The sequence below is a fragment of the Oncorhynchus mykiss genome, chromosome 16 (assembly GCF_013265735.2).
Source record: "Oncorhynchus mykiss isolate Arlee chromosome 16, USDA_OmykA_1.1, whole genome shotgun sequence".
NCBI classification, from domain to species: domain Eukaryota; kingdom Metazoa; phylum Chordata; class Actinopteri; order Salmoniformes; family Salmonidae; genus Oncorhynchus; species Oncorhynchus mykiss.
Window position 1 is genome coordinate 30325690 of NC_048580.1, and position 23612 is coordinate 30349301.

A 23612-nucleotide genomic window follows, 5' to 3' on the forward strand; every position below is an offset into this window, starting at 1 on the left:
ATGCAGGGGCGCAGGGACCCGTCCTTCTTCTTAACAAAAAAAAAACCCCGCTCCGGCGGGAGAGGAGGAGGGGACTATGGTACCGGCGGCAAGAGCTACAGACAAATAATCTTCGAGAGCCTTACGTTCGGGAGCCGACAGAGAGTATAGTCTACCCCGGGGGGGAGTGGTTCCCGGAAGGAGATCAATACTACAATCATACGACCGGTGTGGAGGAAGAGAGGTGGCCCTGGACCGACTGAACACCGTGCGCAGATCGTGATATTCCTCCGGCACCCCTGTCAAATCACCAGGCTCCTCCTGTGAAGAAGAGACAGAGGAAACAGGAGGGATAGCAGACATTAAACATTTCACATGACAAGAGACGTTCCAGGAGAGGATAGAATTACTAGACCAATTAATGGAAGGATTATGACAAACTAGCCAGGGATGGCCCAAAACAACAGGTGTAAAAGGTGAACGAAAAATTAAAAAAGAAATGGTTTCGCTATGATTACCAGAAACAGTGAGGGTTAAAGGTCGCGTCTCACGCTGAATCCTGGGGAGAGGACTACCATCCAGGGCGAACAAGGCCGTGGACTCCCTTAACTGTCTGAGAGGAATGTCATGTTCCCGAGCCCAGGTCTCGTCCATAAAACAGCCCTCCGCCCCAGAGTCTATTAAGGCACTGCAGGAAGCTGACGAACCGGTCCAGCGTAGATGGACCGACAAGGTAGTGCAGGATCTTGAAGGAGAGACAGGAGTAGTAGCGCTCACCAGTAGCCCTCCGCTTACTGATGAGCTCTGGCTTTTACTGGACATGAAGTGACAAAATGACCAGCAGAACCGCAATAGAGACAGAGGCGGTTGGTGATTCTCCGTTCCCTCTCCTTAGTCGAGATGCGGATACCTCCCAGCTGCATAGGCTCAGCACCCGAGCCGGCAGAGGAAGATGGTAGTGATGCGGAGAGGGGGGCAACGGAGAACGCGAGCTCCTTTCCACGAGCTCGGTGACGAAGATCAACCCGTCGCTCAATGCGAATAGCGAGTTCAATCAAGGAATCCACGCTGGAAGGAACCTCCCGGGAGAGAATCTCATCCTTTACCTCTGCGCGGAGACCCTCCAGAAAACGAGCGAGCAAAGCCGGCTCGTTCCAGCCACTGGAGGCAGCAAGAGTGCGAAACTCAATAGAGTAGTCTGTTATGGATCGATTACCTTGACATAGGGAAGACAGGGCCCTGGAAGCCTCCTCCCCAAAAACAGATCGATCAAAAACCCGTATCATCTCCTCCTTAAAGTCCTGATACTGGTTAGTACACTCAGCCCTTGCCTCCCAGATTGCCGTGCCCCACTCACGAGCCCGTCCAGTAAGGAGAGATATGACGTAGGCGACACGAGCAGTGCTCCTGGAGTAAGTGTTGGGCTGGAGAGAAAACACAATATCACACTGGGTGAGGAACGAGCGGCATTCAGTGGGCTCCCCAGAGTAACACGGCGGGTTATTGATTCTGGGCTCCGGAGATTCGAAAGCCCTGGAAGTGGCCGGTGGATCGAGGCGGAGATGGTGAACCTGTTCTGTGAGGTTGGAGACTTGGGTGGCCAGGGTCTCAACGGCATGTCGAGCAGCAGACAATTCCTGCTCGTGTCTGCCTAGCATCGCTCCCTGGATCTCGACGGCTGAGTGGAGAGGATCCGAAGTCGCTGGGTCCATTCTTGGTCGGATTCTTCTGTTACGGTGCGTGAATGAGGACCCAAAAGCGAATTAACGTAAACAGAGCTTCTTTAATAACAAAACAAACGTAGGCTCAGATGGACCGGCAGATTCCGACAGGACAGGACAAGGTTGCAGCAAACATGACGATAGTCTGGTTCAGGCATGAATAACACAAACAAGAATCCGACAAAGACAGGAGCAAAAACAGAGAGAGATATAGAGGACTAATCAGAGGGAAAAAGGGAACAGGTGGGAAAAGGGGTGACGAGGTAGTTAGGAGGAGACAAGGAACAGCTGGGGGAAAGAGGGGGAGAAAAGGTAACCTAATAACGACCAGCAGAGGGAGACAGGGTGAAGGGAAAGGACAGAAACAAGACACAACATGACAATACATGACATTGATGTCAGAGTGATTGGGACAACAGAGTGGTGAGTACCAGGCTGTTAGCAAGTTTGGTAGGCTACTAATTGTAATGGCTGCTTCCAACTCACACCCTCAAACACCTAGATCCCCTGAGCGCAGCTCACTCTCCAGATCCCAATCACCTGAATTCTAATCACCTGTTCACACACTATTTAGTTCAGTTCTTTGCACCCCATCACTGTGAGGTATTGTTTGTTTTGTGACACACGTCTTACAGAGCTCTGTTTTTCCCTGTGATTTACTCCTCCCGTTTATGATAGTTTTTGCCTGCTTCACAAGCGATGCCTTTTGCCTATTCCCTTTCTGTACTTTAGCCTATCGGATTTCCTGTTATCTACCTATTGCCTGATATCCCGGACTACGTTATTGGTCTTTCCCTGCCTGTACTGTTACCCTTTTGGACCCCTGTGTATGACCTTCTGCATACCCCTGGACCCAGCTACATGCCTCCTCATGTGGTCCTTTGCAATGAACACCTGCTGCGCCCTGCGCTTGGAACCAGCTCTGTCTCCCCTCGTGTTCATTTCACAAATGACCATCAGCAGCATCAAAGATTGGAGAAGCCTATTTACCGTGACTAAACGGACACATGGAATTTGACTGCCTTCATGACTCATAACCACCAGTGTGGAGTTAATAGTCACCGCAACAGCCCTAGTGGTGGATCTTGGATGATATGAGGCTATTTTGCTTATACATTTTTGCCACGAGTGGATCTTCCAGCAAGACAATAACCCCAAGCACACATTAAAATACAGAAATAAATGGTTAATTGACCACAAAATCTAAATATTGCAATGGCCATCACTGACTCTGGATTTGAACCCCATTGAAACCCTGTGGTTAGAATTGAAGGATATCAAATATGGAAAGATTCTGTAAGGAGGAATGGTCCTCCCAATATGTTCTCCAATCTCATATAACATTTTTAGGAAAAGTCTCAATGTCATTATCTTTTTTTTTTTTGGGGGGGGGGGGGGGGGGGGGGGCTGTAAGAGCTACTGGTTGTGCAGGATTTAGTTCCAACTCTATTCTAAACATGTCTAATTTGACTAATCGGCTACTACTCCGGACTTTGATCAGCTGAATCAGGTGTGTTAGTGTGGGGTGTAGAAAAAGCCAAACCCACCCAGTAGCTCTTCATGAAGACAGAAAACTCTGTTAGCCACACTTTCTCTCTGCCCCCCCTCCTTTCTCTCTCTCTCTCCCTCCCTTCTTCCTCAACCCTCTTTCACTTACTCTCTCTTTCTCCCACATACCTTATTTCTTCCTCTTCTCTCTCTCCTTCGTCTCTTCCCACTACCGCTCCCCCTGACCTTCATTGTGACAGCTGATTTATCGGAGAGTCGGGGAGACACCAGGCGTCGCCTCAGTCATACCCAGTTAATATGCATTGAAATTTAGCACTTGACATTTCACTACCGCACCGCATAGATGGTACTAGGAGAGTAAGGAGAGCAGCGCAATTAGAAAGGGGACAGAGAGGGGGACTGAGGAAGCCAAGATGAAGGGGGAGTGAGGGAGGGGACGGAAATAGGGGGAGTAAGAGAAGGCAAGAGAGAGGGATGGGGTAGTGCAGTTAGAGAGGAGAGAGGTCTCCCAAATTGACTCTGGATTTTCAGACATTGCCAAAATATATGTCATAAAGTAACTATTTTGTCCACACTGCCTCCAACATGTAGAGGATATTTCTTCGTTAATTGTATCAAGTTTATCAGGGCTCATACAAAGACGATGTAGTACTTTGAGTTGGAACTCCATTGTTTGATTACATGTAGTAGCTTTATATTGTGTTTTGCATACATTACCCCAACTCTTCTCTGATATATGCACCTGTAATTCACCCTACCATGAGTTCTTAAGATTATCTAAAGATAATAATAGAATGTTAATGATATTGTGATAAAAGTTTGAAACAGTCCCAATGTTTTCCTCTTGATAAAGTAATTTGGCTCAGTAATTTTTTGTAACAATCCTTTTTTAACAATCCATTTTTTACTCTGCATTGCTGGGAATTGGCTCGGGAGTAAGCGTTTCCTGACAAAGTCTACACTTCTTGTATTCGGCGCAAGTGACCAAAATTGTATTTCATTTTTGATTAGAATTGCCTTACTTGAATGTACCTATAAACATTTATTTGGGATAAAATTAATTTCTCCTAGACTTCTTGAAATTATTTAAGAATTGAGCCTTTCAACAGTTGAGACTCTAGGAAGCAGGAAGGAGGGCAGGGTTGTGGAATGTAGGTGAGTGTCTAGGAATGTCATTAATCAGTTTATATTGGTGTTGAACGTCAATGTATGAGTGATAATTTGATTTGGTTTAATGCTCACAACAGAAATAGGGTCTGCTGTAAAGTGTAGACAACGTAAAGGCATTGTAGCACAATATCGATTCTCAATTTTAAGCCATGACAAATCCTTTGGTTGTTGAATCCATGACGCCATGTGGTTAAGTTGCGCTGCCCAGAAATACAATTTAAGGTTAGGAAGGCCAAGCCTACCCAATCATTTGGACAGCTGCAGTTTTTATAACTCGCCTTCCTATTTTGCCCTAAAAATGTGCCTATTGCTGTATTTAGGCAAGCTTTTAGAGGAAGCATTGGAAACAGATAAAGCAGTCTTGGTAAGATATTCATTTTCACTGGAGAGACCCGACCTGCATCTAGATCTTCAGTGATTTTCCTAATCACAGGGGGAAGGGGGGGGGGGGGGGGGGGTAGTTCAAAGCATATAGTTTCCCATAGTCTGACGTAACATTAACAGCCAAGTAGTGTATGCTTGTATCAGTCCACTTAAATGCGTAGTTGCCTTTGATGCTTGAGTTTTCAGCACAAATGCCATCATTGCAATAGTTTCAGTAACGTAAATGTTACAGCCTGATGTAGCACCATATTCACCCATTAATTTAAATATATTTTGAATTGTTGTCTCAGCCTCTGTGGCATCATCTGCATATAGAGATATATTGTATTCTTTTGGCCCCACCTGCAGACCATAAATGTTTATCGCACTTTGAATAGCTTTCGTCAGAGTTTCTATACTAAGGGCAAATAAATCTCCTTGACGATTTCCACGTTGTAGCAAAAAAGAATGCAACATATCCCCATTTGTTCTAACATGATTTTGGACTTTCATATATCAACTCTATTTCATGAAGCGCTCCCCAAAACCAAACTAATTTAATGTTGCTAACAGAAAAAAAGTGGCAAGTTTCTCCAAGAAGAGAAGCATTTAGCCTCCACCTGTATGTACCAGGAAGTCAATCGTTTAACTTTAGTTTTAGGGATACAGGACTATGATACGAGATGGTAATGTTATTAATAATACAGTTTTCTACCTGATGAGCTAAGATCTGAGGGATAAGAAAAAAGTAAATCCTAGAGTAAGTGCCATAGGGATTAGATGTTGGGTGTCATTTTTAATGTTGGGTGTAACTTTCTGCAAATTTTAATAAACCCCTGTTCTTCACAGAGAAATGTAACTGCTCTAGACATTTTGAATAAGGGACCATTTTATATCCATGTGTGGATATAAAATGCAATTAAAGTCACTTCCAACTACACAATGTGTATTTGACTGCTTTGCGATCTCTAAGAAACATCTATTAATAAATTGTGGGGAATCATAATTTGGTGCATATACTGTATATTAGCTAAAGTTAAATTAATGCCAAATAATGGGCACTGAATAATAACAAACTGACCCTCTGAATGAGTTACCTTATTTTTCAATGTAAAAGACGTCAGGAGAGAAAAAAGTTGGACCTACCCATTCCCATTTAAGCTTTTTGTGCTCGTTATCTGATAAGGGAGTCTCTTGGAGGAGAGTGAGGTCACAATCCATTTGTTTTAGCTGTGTCAATATTGTTTTCCATTTGACCACATGTATAAGCACTTCACATTATAAATCTGAATGTTATTAAGTGACGTCATTGTCAGTATAAAGTGTAAATATCACTCACTACAGTCCTTGATTTGAATGCACCTTTTCCTTGTACCCATAACTGCAGAAAGAAATGCTATTTTGTTTCTCAACAAACAAAACAGAGCAACAAACACACAGAGGAACAACAAGAAAATCAACACTAAAGGAGACTGAACAGTGAAATTAAAAGAAGAACACAGGGTGGTGTTGTGTTCTTTAAACAAAGGGGGATCCTCACAACACTCAGTAGAGGGGCAAATGTGGAAACAAAGTGACATTTCAGGCTATATTATAGCATATCTGACTTCAAATTCCACTTCAGCGACCTATCGTTTCAGGTTAGCCAGGATGCAAAAAAAAAAAGAGAGGAGCCCGTAAATGGACCAGCATGGATGAAACATTCAATACACTCATATATAGCCAATAGCATATTAAATGTTGTTCTAACTCAAATAATATTATAAGAAAATGTATAATAATATGCAGGCAGGTAAAGTGACACTCATTCCAAAGCAGGTTGTCCTAAACAGTACATTTTAAATGTTGGAAATGAAATGTAATCCAAAAGCATTGCCTAAATCAGTAAATAATAATCAATAATCAATAAAGGGTCAGCAATTTTAGGATAATATTTACAGTAACCTACACTTGGGTAGCCTATATGGAATTGACATGAAACAACGTAAAAATATGTCTCTTTAATCTATAGCACAGATAAAAGGGGAATGATGAAAGTAGGCTGTACCGTTTTTCTAGTTTAAATAAAATACCATCCAGACAAGCTGTAGGTTACCGATTGCTGAATAAGTCCAGCAATAAGGTCCCAAATATTAGCATAAACCCAAATAGTTTCTAGTCCTTATGAACAAGGGGTCGCTTTAGTAGTCAATGTGGATTGGAAAATGTTCCGCGGTAGATTTAGGCTACTGCTTGGGCCTTGAGTCCTTCTGACTAGCCCAACAGTTTGCCACATACTGTACTGTAGTCTGTATATTTTTTGGACCCTTTCGTCAAATCTGGAAGGTGGTGTAATCCCAACGGAGCGCAGGAAGTACTCGGCATCAGGCACAGAAGATGTGGGTCTTGCTCTCATGGGTGACACGCAGCTTCGCAGGGAACATCGGAGAGTATGTGATGTTTTGGCTGCCAATTCTCAATTGATCACATTATAATCTTTTATTTTCTGCAACAGCTCAGCAGTATAGTTTCATGTTTAAAGTTTCAAATAATAGCCATTGAAGATAGATGTGCGTTTGTCCTTGTAGAATGTTCTCCCTTGGTTTATCGACAGCTGCATTATCTCGTTTCATTTAAAAGCGCCTGATGATAGTGCTTGACCTCTGTGTTTCCTCTAAGGTGCAGGCGTGACTCTGTGGGCCTTCTCAATGACCAGAGGTGTAGCAGCCTCGATTTCCAAGACCTCGCTCAGCATCTTGTCCATAAATGTAGACATGTTCTGCCCCCTTTCTGCATTGGTTTTGACCACAAAAATGAGATGAACCTCCACCATCTCGGTCTCTGTTTCAGCTGTAATGGCAATCTTTACCATCTTGAGGAGTTGGGGGTCGGTGAACGGCTTAACCACGGTGAAAATATATTCTGTTTGATGCTGTGTTTCTCTTGAATACTTATCCTTACTCTATCCCCAGTCCGATTTAAAGGTCAAATATGTACTTTTAACTTGTGAAAGTTAATTTAGGCAGAAATTCACAGCCTTCCCCCCAGAATACCAAAACCAAACATAACTATGTAATCGGTAGCTTATCAATAGTTTGTTGATAGTAGAAAAATGTATTTCCAAATACATTCTAAAATACATTAAATGATTGCACATTTTGCTGTGTTACAGCCAGAATTCAAATTATATATAAAAACAATTCTCTACACACAACACCCCATAGTTAGGACATTTAAAAAAAAAATTTTTTTGCAAATGTATTGAACATGAAATACAGAAATTGCAAATTTACTTAAGTATTCACACCTCTGAGTCACACCTCTGAGTCAATACTTTGTAGAAGCACCTAAGTCTCTAATAGCTTTCCACACCTGGATTCTGCAACATTTGCCCATTATTCTTTTCAAAATTATTCAAGTGGTTGTTCAAATTGGTTGTTGATCATTGCTAGACAACTATTTACAGGTCTTGACATAGATTTTCAAGTAGATTTAAGTCAAACATTTTACTCAACCACTCAGGAACATACACTGTCTTCTTGGTAAGCAACTCCAGTGTAGATTTGTCCTGTGTTTTAGAGTATTGTCCTGCTCAAATGTGAATGAATCTCCCAGTGTCTGGTGGAAAGCAGACTGAACCAGATTTTACTTTTTTTTATCCTGAAAAACTCCCCAGTACATAATGATAACAAGCATACCAATAACATGATGCAGCCACCACTCTGCTTGGAAATATGGAGAGTAGTACTTAGTAATGTGTTGTATTGGATTTGCCCCAACATAATATGTTGTATTCATGACAAAAAGTCAATTGCTTTGCTTCATTTTTGCAATATTACTAATGCCTTGTTGCAAACTGGATGCACATTTCAAAATAATTGTATTATGTACAGGCGTCCTTTTTTTCACTCTGTCAATTAGGTTACTATTGTGGAGTAACTACAATGTTGTTGATCCGTCCTCAGTTTTCTCCAATCACAGTCAAAAATATGCTACCGTGCTACAATATATTTTGTATATTGTTCTTGACACATACCAAAAGCACTAACACACATTTAAATGCGTTTAAATGAATACAAAAATCACAACACACATGATATACTATCGGACACGTAGTGAGTCTATGTAGTGACTCCATGCTTGACGAGATCAACAACGGGCAGAACTTAACGTGTACCGGGTCGTTTCGCAAAATGAGTGCCATTTGCAAAATGATATCCCTTTAATATGTTACGTAGACATTATGCACCAATATTGCATTTTAAAGCCTGTTATATGAAATGAAGTGCACTTTAATATAGACCAAATGGAGAATTCAATAAATATAATTTTCAATATGAATAAACACTTGCCAAAGTGCCAACATTTTGACATGTCCCTCCGTGCAACCTCTGTGGGTCCATGTCGTGTGGTTAATTATTTTTTGTGTTAAAATGGAGCAAAACAGACGATTTAATAAAAATAAATAAATAATATTGTTTTGTATATGAAAACAAATAATGATGTCGATTTTGTATATGAAAACAAATAACGATGGGGGCAAGTAGTTTGGGTAGCCATTTGATTAGGTGTTCAAAAGTCTTATGGCTTGGGGGTAGAAGCTGTTTAGAAGCCTCTTGGACCTAGACTTGGTGGTCCGGTACTGCTTTCCATGCGGTAGCAGAGAAAACAGTCTATGACTAGGGTGACTGGAGTCTTTGACAATTTTCAGGGCCTTCCTCTGACACCGCCTGGTATAGAGGTCAGGATGCACCCCTGAGTGGCCCCCGTGTTAAGGATCAGCGTGGTGGATGTGTTGTTACCTATCCTTACCACCTGGGGCGGTCCGTCAGGAAGTCCAGGATCCAGTTGCAGAGGGAGGTGTTTAGACCCAGGGTCCTTAGCTTAGTGGCAGGAAGCATGGCCCCAGTGATGTATTGGGCCGTACGCACTACCCTCTCTAGTGCCTTGCTGTCGGAGGCCGAGCAGTTGCCACACCAGACAGTGATGCAACCAGTGCTCTCGATGATGCAGCTGTAGAACCTTTTGAGGATCTGAGAACCCATGACAAATATTTTCAGTCTCCTGAGGGGGGATAGGTTTTGTCGTGCCCTTTTCACAACTGTCTTGGTGTGCTTGGACCATGTTAGTTTGTTGGTGATGTGGACACCAAGTAACCTGAAGCTCTCAACCTGCTCCACTACAGCCCCATCGATAAGAATGGGGGTGTGCTCAGTCCTCCTATTCCTGTATTTCACAATCATCTCCTTAGTCTTGGTCATGTTGAGGGAGAGGTTGTTGTCCTGGCATCACATGGCCAGGTCTCTGACCACTTCCCTATATGCTGTCTCATCGTTGTTGGTGATAAGGCCTACCACTGTTGTGTCATCGGCAAACTTAATGATGGTTTTGGAGTCGTGTCTGGCCGTGCAGTCATGAGTGAACAGGGATTACAGGAGGGGACTGAGCACGCACCCCTGAGGGGCCCCTGTGCTAAGGATCAGCGCAGGCATTCCACATTTAACCTCACGCACGTGAAAATCGAAATATCAAGTTATTTGGTTTTATATGCAAAAAAACGAGCAATTTATCTTTTTTTCACATTGCTGATTCCTCATTTTTAACACAAAAAAATTATCACACGTACATGGACCTCTGTGTGTTCAAGGGATATTTTAACCCACTAACCCCCTAAAATACTCAAAGTTTGCACCATCATTGTAAAGCCCTAGTTATTGTGTTGCTTTGCCAAAGTTATTTTTGAAGATTATTATTTATTTCATGTGATTAGCGATTAATTTACGTATTTCCCTAATTTTAAGCTCCATCCTGTTACTTGAATTGAACTCTCGTTTTAATATGATGAAACTATTCCTTTTTAAATATTTATTTCCAAAGAAACATTGAAAATCTGATAAAATCTGTAAAAGCAGGTTCTACTCTTTTTGAAAATGTAAAAAAAAAAGAGTAGAAAACGGAATGAAAAACTGAATGGGTCGAGCCTAACACGTCAACCCTGTTACTCATCGATAGACAGGCTATAAATGTTTTAACAATTTAAAAAAATGTGTGAATCTTGCATTTACCCTGCCTGTTGCACACAAGCTTCCATTCCACCCGCCATAAGGTAATTCATGGCTGATTTAACCACTTGATTACGAACGCACCATAACACCGCTAACCATCCACTGTAAAGCCGTACAAGCACAAGACATAGACCGACACTTTGACACTCAATCCTTTTCATTATTTAATTAAGCTGAAGAGAGCACTTACTAATAGTCTTATTTTTTTTACCTCTTTAGATAGGAAAACTTGATTTGTATTATATTGAACATGTGCTCTTATGACAGAATATTAACATTTGAACAACATTTGAAATCGTAGGTCATTATTTTACACACCATCACAATTTAAATTATATCACTGCAAAAGTGTTGGCTTGGTGGCACAAAAAGATGCTCTCTATTCATCAATACGTAAAGAGTAATTTAAGAAGCAGAATTAGGAACTGCTTTTGCAACCCTGTAAACTAGATGTATTGGCCATGCATTTCTGAAATATTGTCAGACATTACATGCATTTGAGCAAATATGCAAATGTATCTACATGTATTTGAAACACATTTTTAGGTGAAGTTAAATACTGCATATTGAAATGTATTTTCCATACGGGGAAGCGGAGGAGGAGATGGAGAAGTAATGTAAAGGGGGGTGAGACTTAGCATTACTGACCGGTGGGACGTCCTCCCCTATGTTGGTGCTGTAGGGTAGGTTGGTAAAGATGGGGTCCATGTCCTGAACATCAGTGATGGTGATGGCTAAATTAGATAGACTGGACAGAGGGCGCTTCTTATCCTGGTCCTGAGGGAGAGAACAGACACACACAAGCATGGTCACCCCTGGGTCATGTTCATTAGGAAAAAAAACAGACATAAACATGGACTTGCTCCTTTTCTTTTAAAGTTTTTAAACCTTAGCCCTACTGAACAAAATCCTGACTTCTCAACAATATACCAACATTTCCATGCCATTCTCAGTTGAATTTTGTTTATTTACACTAACCACAACAAAGTAAAATAGACATTAGACAAGATGGTTATGCTTGTTACTTCATAAAATCTATGTTTAAGTTTGTTTGTATTTTGTGTATCCCCTCACCGTGGCATTGACAGTGAGCTGGTAGGCCGATGTGGTTTCATAATCCAGAGCCCTGGTGACAGTGACTGTACCACGGGCTCCATCGATGGAGAAAAAGGAAGAGGGGGGCTGGAAAGAGAAGAGCACACTGCCCCCCGTGCCTTGGTCTGGGTCTGTGGCATTCACCTGGTACACTGAGGTGCCCACTGGAGTGTTCTGGAACACAGAGAAAGACAGGCACACAGGTTGGCATGAAGTCATATTTCTATAGTTTGAGGGGTTATTTAAAAGGTGGATGGCTATGTAGAAATAATGGATGGAGACAGATTACTGTTCTGCACATTTAAAGGGGGGCTGAACTTCCTGATTTGGCCTCGGTTATCAGCTTGCTCATTAAGAAATGCTAGTGGCCATGACTGAAGGCAAACAAGAGTTGTCTTGGGGGTGTAGTTTGATGTGGATGTTTCTTGGGTGTGTCTTTGCCATTTAATCACAACAAACAAGTGCAGTTGTGAGTAGTGACAGTGAGGTAAGCTAAGCTAGCTTTGATATGTAGAGAAGTTTAGAAGATGAGGACTTCTCCCCTGACTGACTTACCATCTCAGATGATCTGTTAATTCAGTTCCATGTGTAGGCTAAAGCCTGCGCTGACCTTGTGTTTAGCCAACCTGACAGCAGCTAGCTAGCATAACTTGGGTATAGCTGCAGCTGGCTAGCCTATCTAGCCAGCTGATACTTATCTGTCAAAGCACAGTTATACCATGATAGCAAGAACCACTGTCTGGAATGTGTTTCATGAGACACTCCTCCTTCACACCTTGCTACCAAAAAATAGCTTGCAACTTGAAGTTTCATCACGCCATGTAAAGATGCGTTACCGTGGAAAATATATCAACTGCTAGTTGAATGCCCGGTTTTCAGTCAGCTCAGTGGTCCTACAACACATTATCTAACTGGCTAGTTTTTCTCATCTCTCCTTATGTCCACTGTAAGAACTTTCCCAGGGCACACATCCCAGAACTACTAATATCCAAACAGGGGTAGGCTACATGTGGAGCAGGCTGGCATTCATTGAGATAACTCATGTGCTGGAGGCAGTTCTACAGAGAGGTCACTAGCTGGAACAGCCACAAAGTCATGAAATATGACATTTTAAACATAACAGTAACCCTAAACTCTAACCTTAACCACACTGCACTTAACCACACACTAACCCTAACCTTACATTTTTGTTTTCTAAGTTCTGAATCCATGGCAAGACTCAATACAATAAATGCCAACCTGCACATATGGACATTGTACAAATGCCATCCAGCTTGAGTATAGATACATTTATCATCAAAAATCCAATGGGTGTCTTCAAGTTACAAAGACAAAACATGTTCTGATGTAAATATCATATTGATGTGCTTATAAAGACAGCATGCTAACACTTCACCTAGCAAATTAAAATAAGTTGTGTATGGAGTACAACTTCAGCTGTAGACATTCTATGTCTATTGTCTATTTAGAATATTCTATTGTCTATTCTAAAGATTTGGCTCACTCCCTGTTGCTTTGCACATTTGCTCTGACTTCGGGCGGTGCATGTTCCCGGTTGCCTCAACTCGGGTGCAGATCTGATATGCAGGGGATCCCCTTCCTCAGGAGTGGGGAATACACTCCTGGGTGGTTTCCCAGATATAGGAGAGGTTTGGCAGAGCCAACGTAGGTCTTTACGCATCAACTGTTGGGACAGTTGGCTCTGGTAACAGACGCTCTGGTGCACCAGTGGCCTCGGACCCTCCTTTATGTGTTTCCGCCAGTGGTTCTGATTCAGCCGATGTTGGATAGGGTGTGCCGGGAGGGCTTATCATTAATTATTGTGGCTCCCCGTTGACCCAGGCAGCCTTGGTTCGCCTTTTAGATGGAGACCCATGGCAACTCCAGTTGCGCAGGGACCTGTTGTCCCAAGCACATGGAAAGATTTGGCACGAGAGGCCGGAGATTTGATTCCTATGGACCTGGCCACTGAGAGGGCCAATCTGATGACTAGGGGTTTACCTTCGAATGTTAATGATACCAATCAGTCTGCAAGGGCGCCCTCCACGAGATGGCTGTATACGTATAAGCGTTTGAGCTCTGGTGCCAAGAGAAGGGGCTTGATCATTTTCAGTGGTTTGTGAGGGACATCCTTATGTTCTTACAGGTGCTTTTCGAGCAGGGATGCGCATTCTGCACATTAAAAGTGTACATGGCCATTATCTTAGCATGTCATGTGGGAATTGACAGAACCACACCTGAGGCCATCCCCTAGTGGTGCAGTTCTTGAAAGGTGTATGTGGTCTCAGACTGGTATCTAAACCTATTGCACCAACACGGGACATGGCAATGTTTTTGGAGACGCTGGGTGTGGCCCCCTTTGAGCCTCTGATGTCAGTGGATCTGAAGATCCTCTCCTACAAAATATCCCTGCTCATTACTTTGGCCTCGGCTAAACATGTTGGGGACCTCCACGCGTTACCCATACACCCGTAAGGTGACATTGAGTCCAAATGTAGCCTTCGCTCCAAGAGTCATGGCTATATCTACAGGTCCTTAGCGTTTGAGCTATTTCCCTTTCAACCTCTTCCTTTGCTTCTGAAAAGCAACAGAGGTTTTTGCCCTGTTTCCGGTACGAGCTTTGCACACGTACATTGAACGAACCCGGGATATCCAGTTGTGTAACCAGCTATTTGTCTGTTCTGCTAATCCAAGTAGCGGCAGGGCGCTCTCTAAGCAGGGTGCTCTCTCTCTGGCATTTAGCAACCAGGAGCAAGGTTTACCTAGCTGTGTATGTGCTCACTCCACCAGAGGTCTGGCAGCATCTTGGGCGTTGTTTAAAGGGTTGACTATAGGAGATATGTGCTGGGGCGAGTTGGGCATCACCACACACTTTTGTGTGGTTTTATCGCTTGGATGTCACTTCTCTAAGTGTGCTTACAGCTGGGACAGGGGAAAGTAACTTGGCAGCGTGCCGTATCCGCAATACCCAGATCACCGCATCAGGCAGGGTTTGGTCTGGGTGGTCTGTTGTGGGTCATTATGACTATAACTACTGTTCCCTGGAACCAGGGAAACAAGGTCCAACACCTGTTTGGCCCCGCACTGCCCGTTCCTGGGCTTGGTGAAGGGTGTTATTAAATTGAAGGAATGAGTCCATGCCTCACGCGTATCAGCAGTGGAAGGCAGGGCTTCGTATGAGGCATGGATTTTATTGGCCTTGTCAGGTACCATTGTAGATCCTTCAACCGAAGTCGCGAGAGTGCGACTCCCCATAGTATGTTATCCCTCGTTTAACATTACGTTTTAGACGAAACTGACTTCATGAACAAATTATCCTATTTACACGTTGTAGTCAATTTTGACAATATAATAAATGTTTCTGACTCATATCGATGCCACATAGGCCTTTTTCAAAAGGAAAATGTGTTTTTAGGGGCAGTTTCTCTTTAATGATGAACAGTATCCCAACTAGTTCCTCTTTCTTATCAACTCAACAACTGACCTCATATCAGTCTCATTCTGAACATCGTAATATTCTATAAATCTGCACAAACCCCAGTCTACATGATGACTCAGCTTACACAAATTGGCTTAATTATTTATTTACTAACTAACGAAATAATCACACAGAAATACATACACACACAGTATAGTTTTTAGGGGCAGTTTCTCTTTAATGATGAACAGTATCCCAACTAGTTCCTGTTTCTTATCAACTAAACAACTAACCTCATATCAGTCTCATTCTGAACATCGTAATATTCTATAAATCTGCACAAACCCCAGTCTACATGATGACTCAGCTTACACAAATTGACTTAATTATTTATTTACTAACTAACGAAATAATCACACAGAAATACATACACACACACAGTATAGGTTGAATTGATTCCCAACATAATGTAATGAAAAGTCCCCAATGGACGAACCCGATATGACAGCTTATTACACAATGAATGGGGTGGGGAAAGAAAGAGTGGGAGAAGGAAAGACAAAGGATCGTGTATACAATTCAATAATACGCTCATCGTAAATATGGATATTTAGCACCCTAACAACCGCTCATTCGGATTTAGAAAATCAATGTGCATATTTACGCTTGTATGTTTTTGTCATCTCTGCCTATGGAAATTGCCCGATCAGTCTGTGACGAATAGTTTGACAGAAATTCTCTGGTTGTGTAAGTCTCTGGTTGTCCACCAGAGGTCACCATGTCCTTAGTAGTTGTAGTAGTAGCTTTCTTTGTTCTGGATGTGTCCGTTTACCTGGATACATCAGACGTTCCAATGGTCGTTTGATAGGGTAATGTTATCTTTTTTATACCCTGATGAAGACAGCTTGGCTGTCGAAACGTTGGTAATTACATTTTTGTATCTGAGCTCCTAGAGTGTGCGGCTCTCTTTTATTTTCAAGCTTTCTACTCCGCTAGCCAGCACCTCGCCTAAATAGGTGTGCTTTTCTTTTTCTTCTAGAATGTTATTTTTTTCTCATCTTCGGTGTCCTTGTCTAGTTTAAGAGGGCCTTGTAGTTTTAGACCATTTGTCACGTATTCAGCTCACGCTGCACGTATACAGGTTTAGTCATTTTAAACAATTTTACACGCCAGTAACAACCCGGCAATGTACTGGTCTTATAGTTTTAAACCATTTGTCAGCCATGTAGCCACCGCACCATGCTATCAGGCCAAATGTACATTTTGTTAGGAGTCCTTTAATGCCCTCACCTTGGAGGGCGGTTCCATCATGTTGCCACAATGTCTGTGCTCACGTGGGAGGGGTTACTGACTTGGCAAAAGTCTATATGAAAAACAATTATCTCATTTAGAAGGCTAAAATCACATTTCAGCTTCTCACAAATAGTTTCGTATTTAATCACATAGGTTCCACAACATTTAGATGTAAATCTGATAACTGGGATGTATACATTTGCAGAATTACTGTTATACAATCCTTAATGATATCACAAAACAACTGATTTGACATTATTATTGTTTGGAGCCCCACCAACCATTTCCCACATTATTTACGTTAGACATATTGTTTCAATATCCAACTTTCTGATGTTAAAGTTTTGAGGCAGAGTTTTTCTCTACACACAAAGGATTTTGGACTTCTCCATACTGCAGTGAATGAGAGAGGAAGTTTATCATTAAAGTCCTAGAACTGCCCCCCCCCCCCTCCTCTCTGGTGGGAGAGGGGGGGACTCTCTTTGATCCTCACCCAGGAGGGAAAGTCATGACATCAGTGTGTCATGGAAAGAACAGGTGTTCTTAATGTGTTGTTTACTCAATGTATGTGAAAATTGCACATTTAGGTTTTGTAGTAAAAAAGATAAGAGGAAGAAAATGTTTCCAATTACATCATTGGTGTGCATTGTTTGATTTTAACCAATTATGAGTTGGCATTTGTATTCGGTCATGTTTCCAGTTGCCTTGTCATGATTAAAAGCGATGGTTCGCGCTTTCAGATTTGAGCGAATGCTGCCATCAATCCATGGTTTCTGGTTAGGGATGGTTTTAATAGTCAGAGTGGGTTCAACATCACCGATGCACTTGCTAATAAACTCGCTCAACGTGTCAGCGTATACGTCAATGTTCTTGTCGGAGGCTACCCGGAATATAGCCCAGTCCATGTGATTGAAGCAATCTTGAAGATTGTCAGACCAGCAATGGATAGACCTGAGCAAGGGCGTTTCCTGTTTTAGTTTCTGTCTATAGGCTGGTAGCAACAAAATGGAGTCATGGTTAGATTTGCCAAAGGGAGGGCGGGGGAGAGCTTTGTATGCATCGCGGAACTTAGAGTAGCAATGGTCCAGAATGCTACCAGCTCGTGTCGCGCATTCGATATGCTGATAGAATTTAGGAAGGCTTGTTCTCAGATTAGCTTTGTTAAAATACCCAGCTACAATAAATGCAGCCTCAGGATATAAGGTTTCCAGTTTACATTGAGTCCAGTGAAGTTCTTTCAGGGTCGTCTAGGTATCTGCTTGGGGGGGGATTTACACAGCTGTGACTATAATTGAAGAGAACTCTCTTGGTAGATAATGCGGTGGGCATTTGATTGTAAAGAATTCTAGGTGTAGGTGAACAAAAGGACTTGAGTTCCTGTATGTTGTTATGTTTACACCATGAGTCGTTAATCATCAGGCATACACCCCCGCCCTTCTTCTTACCTGAGAGATGTTTGTTTCTGTCATCCCGATGCATGAAGAAACCGGGTGGCTGTACTGACTCTGACAACATATCCCGAGTGAGCCATGTTTCTGTGAAACAGAGAATGCTACAATCTCTGATGTCTCTCTGGAAGGCAACTCATGACCTAATTTCGTCCACCTTGTTGTCTAGAGATTGGACATTGGCGAGTAATATGCTCGGAAGCGGTGGATGGTGTGCTCGCCTTCTAAGTCTGACCAGTAGGCCGCTCCTGCGGTGACCGCGTTGTTTTGGGTCGGCCTCTGGGATAAGATCCCATGTCCAAGGTGGAGGTCCAAACAAAGTATCCACTTCGGGAAAGTCATATTCCTGGTCGTAATGTTGTTAATTTGACGTCACTTTTATATCCAATACTTCTTCCCATCTGTATGTAATAACACTTGAGGTTTTCTGGGCTAACAATGCAATAAATAATACATAATAAAACAAATTACTAAGGGTTTCCTAAGGACATGAAGGACATGACATCTCAGTGCCATTCTGTAGGATCATTATAGCGCTTGATGGTTTTTGCTACTGCACTTGAAGAAATGTTCAAAGTTCTTGAAATTTTCCACATTGACTGACCTTCATGTCTTAAAGTAATGATGGACTGTCATTTCTATTTGCTTAGTTGAGCTGTTCTTGCATTAATATAAACCTTGTCTTTTACCAAATAGGGCTTCTCTGTATACCACCCCTACCTTGTCACAACACAACTGATTGGCTCAAATGTATTAAGAAGAAAATAAATTCCACAAATTAACTTCTAACAAGGCACACCTGTTAATTGAAATGCATTCCAGGTGACAACCTCCTGAAGCTGGTTGAGAAAATGCCAAGAGTGTGCGAAGTTGTCATCAAGGCAAAGGGTGGCTAGTTTGAAGAATTTCAAATCTAAAATATATTTAGATTTGTTGAACACTTTTGGTTACTATATGGTTTTGATGTCTTCTCTACTATTCTACAATGTAGAAAATAGTAAAAAAATAAATAAAAACCCTTGATTGAGCAAGTGTGTCCAAACTTTTGACTGGTACTGTAGAAACACTCGATTTTCACATATGTTGAAGTCGGGGTGGTGCTGAATATAAGGAATATATAACCCGTGATAAGAACAATGATCTGCTATGCAGGTGTTGGTTATTTACATGATATGTTGGATGTATAACTTTGATGGAACTTTCAAATTGGGGAGCGCTGCTTGTATGGTCATTCACTAAGCCACACCCATCCCACCTGCATTCCTAGCCACTGTAGGAATAAACACAAACACTCCCCTGTCGATGCAAAGGAGTTTGTCAGCAAACTTGTAAAACATGTTCATTCATTGGAATTATATCTTACACTGAAACATAGGCAAATATCTCCAAACTCCCAAATACAATAGAAACAAAGAAACCCACACAAGCACGCACAGCCACATCCACACACACACGCATAGGTTCCTGGTAAGGAGCAGTAGATAGTGACCACATAGGGGAGAAGGGTATATGTGAACACCCCTCCATATATATGCGGCTTTCTTTGTCTGTCTGCTGTGTTGCACCTCCCACCAGAGGGTGTGTGATTCTGTGTATGCTACTCAGCCCATATCAGTTGTACTACAGGGGTATGCGGGAGGCCAAGGACCATTGTCCAGGAAACCCAACAACACACATGCACGCACACACACTATCAGTGGTCGTTTGGGTGTGCTGTGAGGCCAAGGTTCATTGCCCAGTGAACACAACAGCATAACACAGGTAAAAGAAGCTGACTGGCTGCCTTTGTCTACATCCTCTAACATCACTGCCTATCACTCCACCTTACCCGGCCAGCATCTCACTATATATCTCTCTGTCTCTCTCTCCTACTCCTAAACTCTCTCTCTTTCTCTCAGTTACACACACACACACACACACACACACACACACACACACACACACACACACAGATGTGCGTACTCCCTCTCTCTTTAAGTCCTACATCCCTCCCTCCTGTCCTCTTGCAGGAAGGCAGACATGCATCAGTAGTGCTGATGACACATCTGTCTCACTGGATTAAGGTGCCTGTGTCCTATTGAGAGAGGGTTGGAAAGATATATATATATATATATATACAAACAGTGGGGCAAAAAAGTATTTAGTCAGCCACCAATTGTGCAAGTTCTCCCACTTAAAAATATGAGAGATGCCTGTAATTTTCATCATAGGTACACTTCAACTATGACAGACAAAATGAGAAAAAAAAATCCAGAAAATCACATTGTAGGATTTTTAATGAATTTATTTGCAAATTATGGTGGAAAATAAATATTTGGTCACCTACAAACAAGCAAGATTTCTGGCTCTCACAGACCTGTAACTTCTTCTTTAAGAGGCTCCTCTGTCCTCCACTCGTTACCTGTATTAATGGCACCTGTTTGAACGTGTTATCAGTATAAAAGACACCTGTCCACAACCTCAAACAGTCACACTCCAAACTCCACTATGGCCAAGACCAAGGAGCTGTCAAAGGACACCAGAAACAAAATTGTAGACCTGCACCAGGCTGGGAAGACTGAATCTGCAATAGGTAAGCAGCTTGTTTTGAAGAAATCAACTGTGGGAGCAATTATTAGGAAATGGAAGACAAACAAGACAATGTCGACGATCTGGGGCTCCACGCAAGATCTCACCCCGTGGGGTCAAAATGATCACAAGAACGGTGAGCAAAAATCCCAGAACCACATGGGGGGACCTAGTGAATGACCTGCAGAGAGCTGGGACCAAAGTAACAAAGCCTACCATCAGTAACACACCACGCCGCCAGGGACTCAAATCTTGCAGTGCCAGGCAAGGTCCCCCTGCTTTAAGCCAGTACATGTCCAGGCCCGTCTGAAGTTTGCTAGAGAGCATTTGGATGATCCAGAAGAAGATTGGTCAGATGAAACCAAAATATAACTTTTTGGTAAAAACTCTAATCGTCGTGTTTGGAGGACAAAGAATGCTGAGTTGCATCCGAAGAATACCATACCTACTGTGAAGCATGGGGGTGGAAACATCATGCTTTGAGGCTGTTTTTCTGCATAAGGACCAGGACGACTGATCCGTGTAAAGGAAATAATGAATGGGGCCATGTATCGTGAGATTTTGAGTGAAAACCTCCTTCCATCAGCAAGGGCATTGAAGATGAAACGTGGCTGGGTCTTTCAGCATGACAATGATCCCAAACACACTGCCCGGGCAAAGAAGGAGTGGCTTCGTAAGAAGCATTTCAAGGTCCTGGAGTGGTCTAGCCAGTCTCCAGATCTCTACCCCATAGAAAATCTTTGGAGGGAGTTGAAAGTCCGTGTTGCCCAGCAACAGCCCCAAAACATCACTGCTCTAGAGGAGATCTGCATGGAGGAATGGGCCAAAATACCAGCAGCAGTGTGTGACAACCTTGTGAAGACTTGTAGAAAACTTTTGACCTCTGTCATTGACAACAAAGGGTATATAACAAAGTATTGAGATAAACTTTTGTTATTGACTTATTTCCACCATAATTTGCAAATATTTTTTTTTTCTTTCATTTTGTCTGTCATAGTCGAAGTGTACCTATGATGGAAATTACAGGCCTCTCTCATATTTTTAAGTGGGAGAACTTGCACAATTGGTGGCTGACTAAATACATTTTTGCCCCACTGTGTGTGTATATATATATATAAGACAGAGATGTGTAAGAGAGAGAGGAAGAGGTAGAGAGAAATAAATAAGGGGGAAAAAATATGAATGGTGGTAGTGGGGGGATAAACTCCTACTCTGAAAGTAAAGGAGGACTTTTTTGGATGTCATCGGGCATCGAATCCGCTGGATCAATCAATCATGATTTAGTAAATCCACCTTCCACACAGGGAGAATCAATCCATCAACAGTGATCCCATAAAACACCTTCACAATGCAAATACAACAACAAATGCCATATCTTACAGATCCCCTAACACATCAACATATTTTTGCTTTGTCATTACACATTATGCAGCTGAAGTAAGTAGCAGGCAAGCCACATTTCGACATGGCCACTGTGAGTGTCCCAAATGTGTGCAGAGTACTTGCATGGAGTGTTTAGATATATTTGAGAGAGTGTGATCATTCATATTTGTGGAGTGCAAGTGACTGTTAAGGGAGCGTGGAGTGTGTACGAGATATGGTTGATATCCTTTTCCCTTCCTAAAGCCTGACAGTCTGTCTCTATCTCTCTCCACACAGCAGCCTGTAAACAATGTCTCATTAACACAACTGCCGCTGCGGCTCAGTAAATAACCACAACACACACATCAGTCAACATGTAGTTTCAGAGCTGGGAGTGGCACAGTGAATAGTTCAGTAGTTCAGAGCTGAGCACAATTGTCCAGCTAAGTTGTGTGGAAGTACTTATGTAAGAGAGAGAAAAAATTAATGCCTCTAATAACCATGAGAAATCTGTAATACAAAAGGGGCCTCCATTTATCTTTCAACTGGCCTGGCTGCTCTATAATGTGTAATAGGGCAGTAAAGCCCCCTTCTTTTCCACCAGCCTCCCCCTCTACTCGACCTCAGCCGCTCTAGATGTAGCAGCAAAAGACTACTTTCTCCCCACCCACTTATAGAGAGGTGGGGAATTCTGGAGACTCCATGTCTCCATTCTAGTCTAGGGAGGATGGTGGAGAGTCCATTGGGAGTGGGAGCTGTCTGGCTGAATAACTTTAGGAAATCCAGCCAACTTGACACAACTGTGGGAAGCATTGGAGTCAACATGGGCCAGCATCCCTGTGGAACACTTACAACACCTTGTAGAGTCCATGCTACAATGAAATGAGACTGTTCTGATGGCAAAAGGAAGGGGTGTATGCTCAGCGTAATATATATATATATATTTAAACATACACAGTTGATGTTGGAAGTTGACATACACTTAGCTTGGAGTCATTAAAACTAGTATTTCAACCACTCCCAAAAACTATAGTTTTGGCAAGTCGGTTAGGACATCTACTTTGTGAATGAAACAAGTCATTTTTAGAACAATTGTTTACAGACAGATTATTTCACTTATAATTCACTATATCACTATTCCAGTGGGTCATAAGTTAACATACACAAAGTTGACTGTGCCTTTAAACAGCTTGTACAATTCCAGAAAATGGTGTCAAAGCTTTAGAAGCTTCTGATAGGCTAATGGACATCATTTGAGTCAATTGGAGGTCTACCTGTGGATGTATTTCAAGGCCTACCTTCAAACTCAGTGCATCTTTGCTTGACATCATGCAAAAATCAAAAGAAATCAGCCAAGACCTCCACAAGTCTGGTTCATTCATGAGAGCTATTTCCAAACGCCTGAAGGTACCACATTCATCTGTACAAACAATAGTATGCAAGTATCAACACCATGGAACTACGCAGCTGTCATATCCCTTTGGAAGGAGACGCGTTCTGTCTCCTAGAGATTAACGTACTTTGGTGCGAAAAGTGCAAATCAAGTTGGAGTTTTAATAACTCTAAGTGTATGTAAATATCTGACTTCAACTGTATATTTATATATTTGCACGCACACACACTGAGTGTACAAAACATTAGA

The 23612-nt window shown here is 42.2% G+C and overlaps 1 protein-coding gene across 1 annotated transcript in view; it reads right to left on the reverse strand.

Moving 5' to 3' along the window:
• LOC110492868 (cadherin-23) overlaps positions 1–23612 on the reverse strand; it is a 588267-nt gene that overhangs the window by 370084 nt on the left and 194571 nt on the right. Inside the window, exons 7-8 of the mRNA XM_036946709.1 lie at positions 11861–12055; positions 11435–11563 (exon numbers count right to left, since the gene is read on the reverse strand). Coding sequence (XP_036802604.1) covers positions 11435–11563; positions 11861–12055 — 324 coding nt within the window. The remainder of the gene's footprint in view (positions 1–11434; positions 11564–11860; positions 12056–23612) is intronic.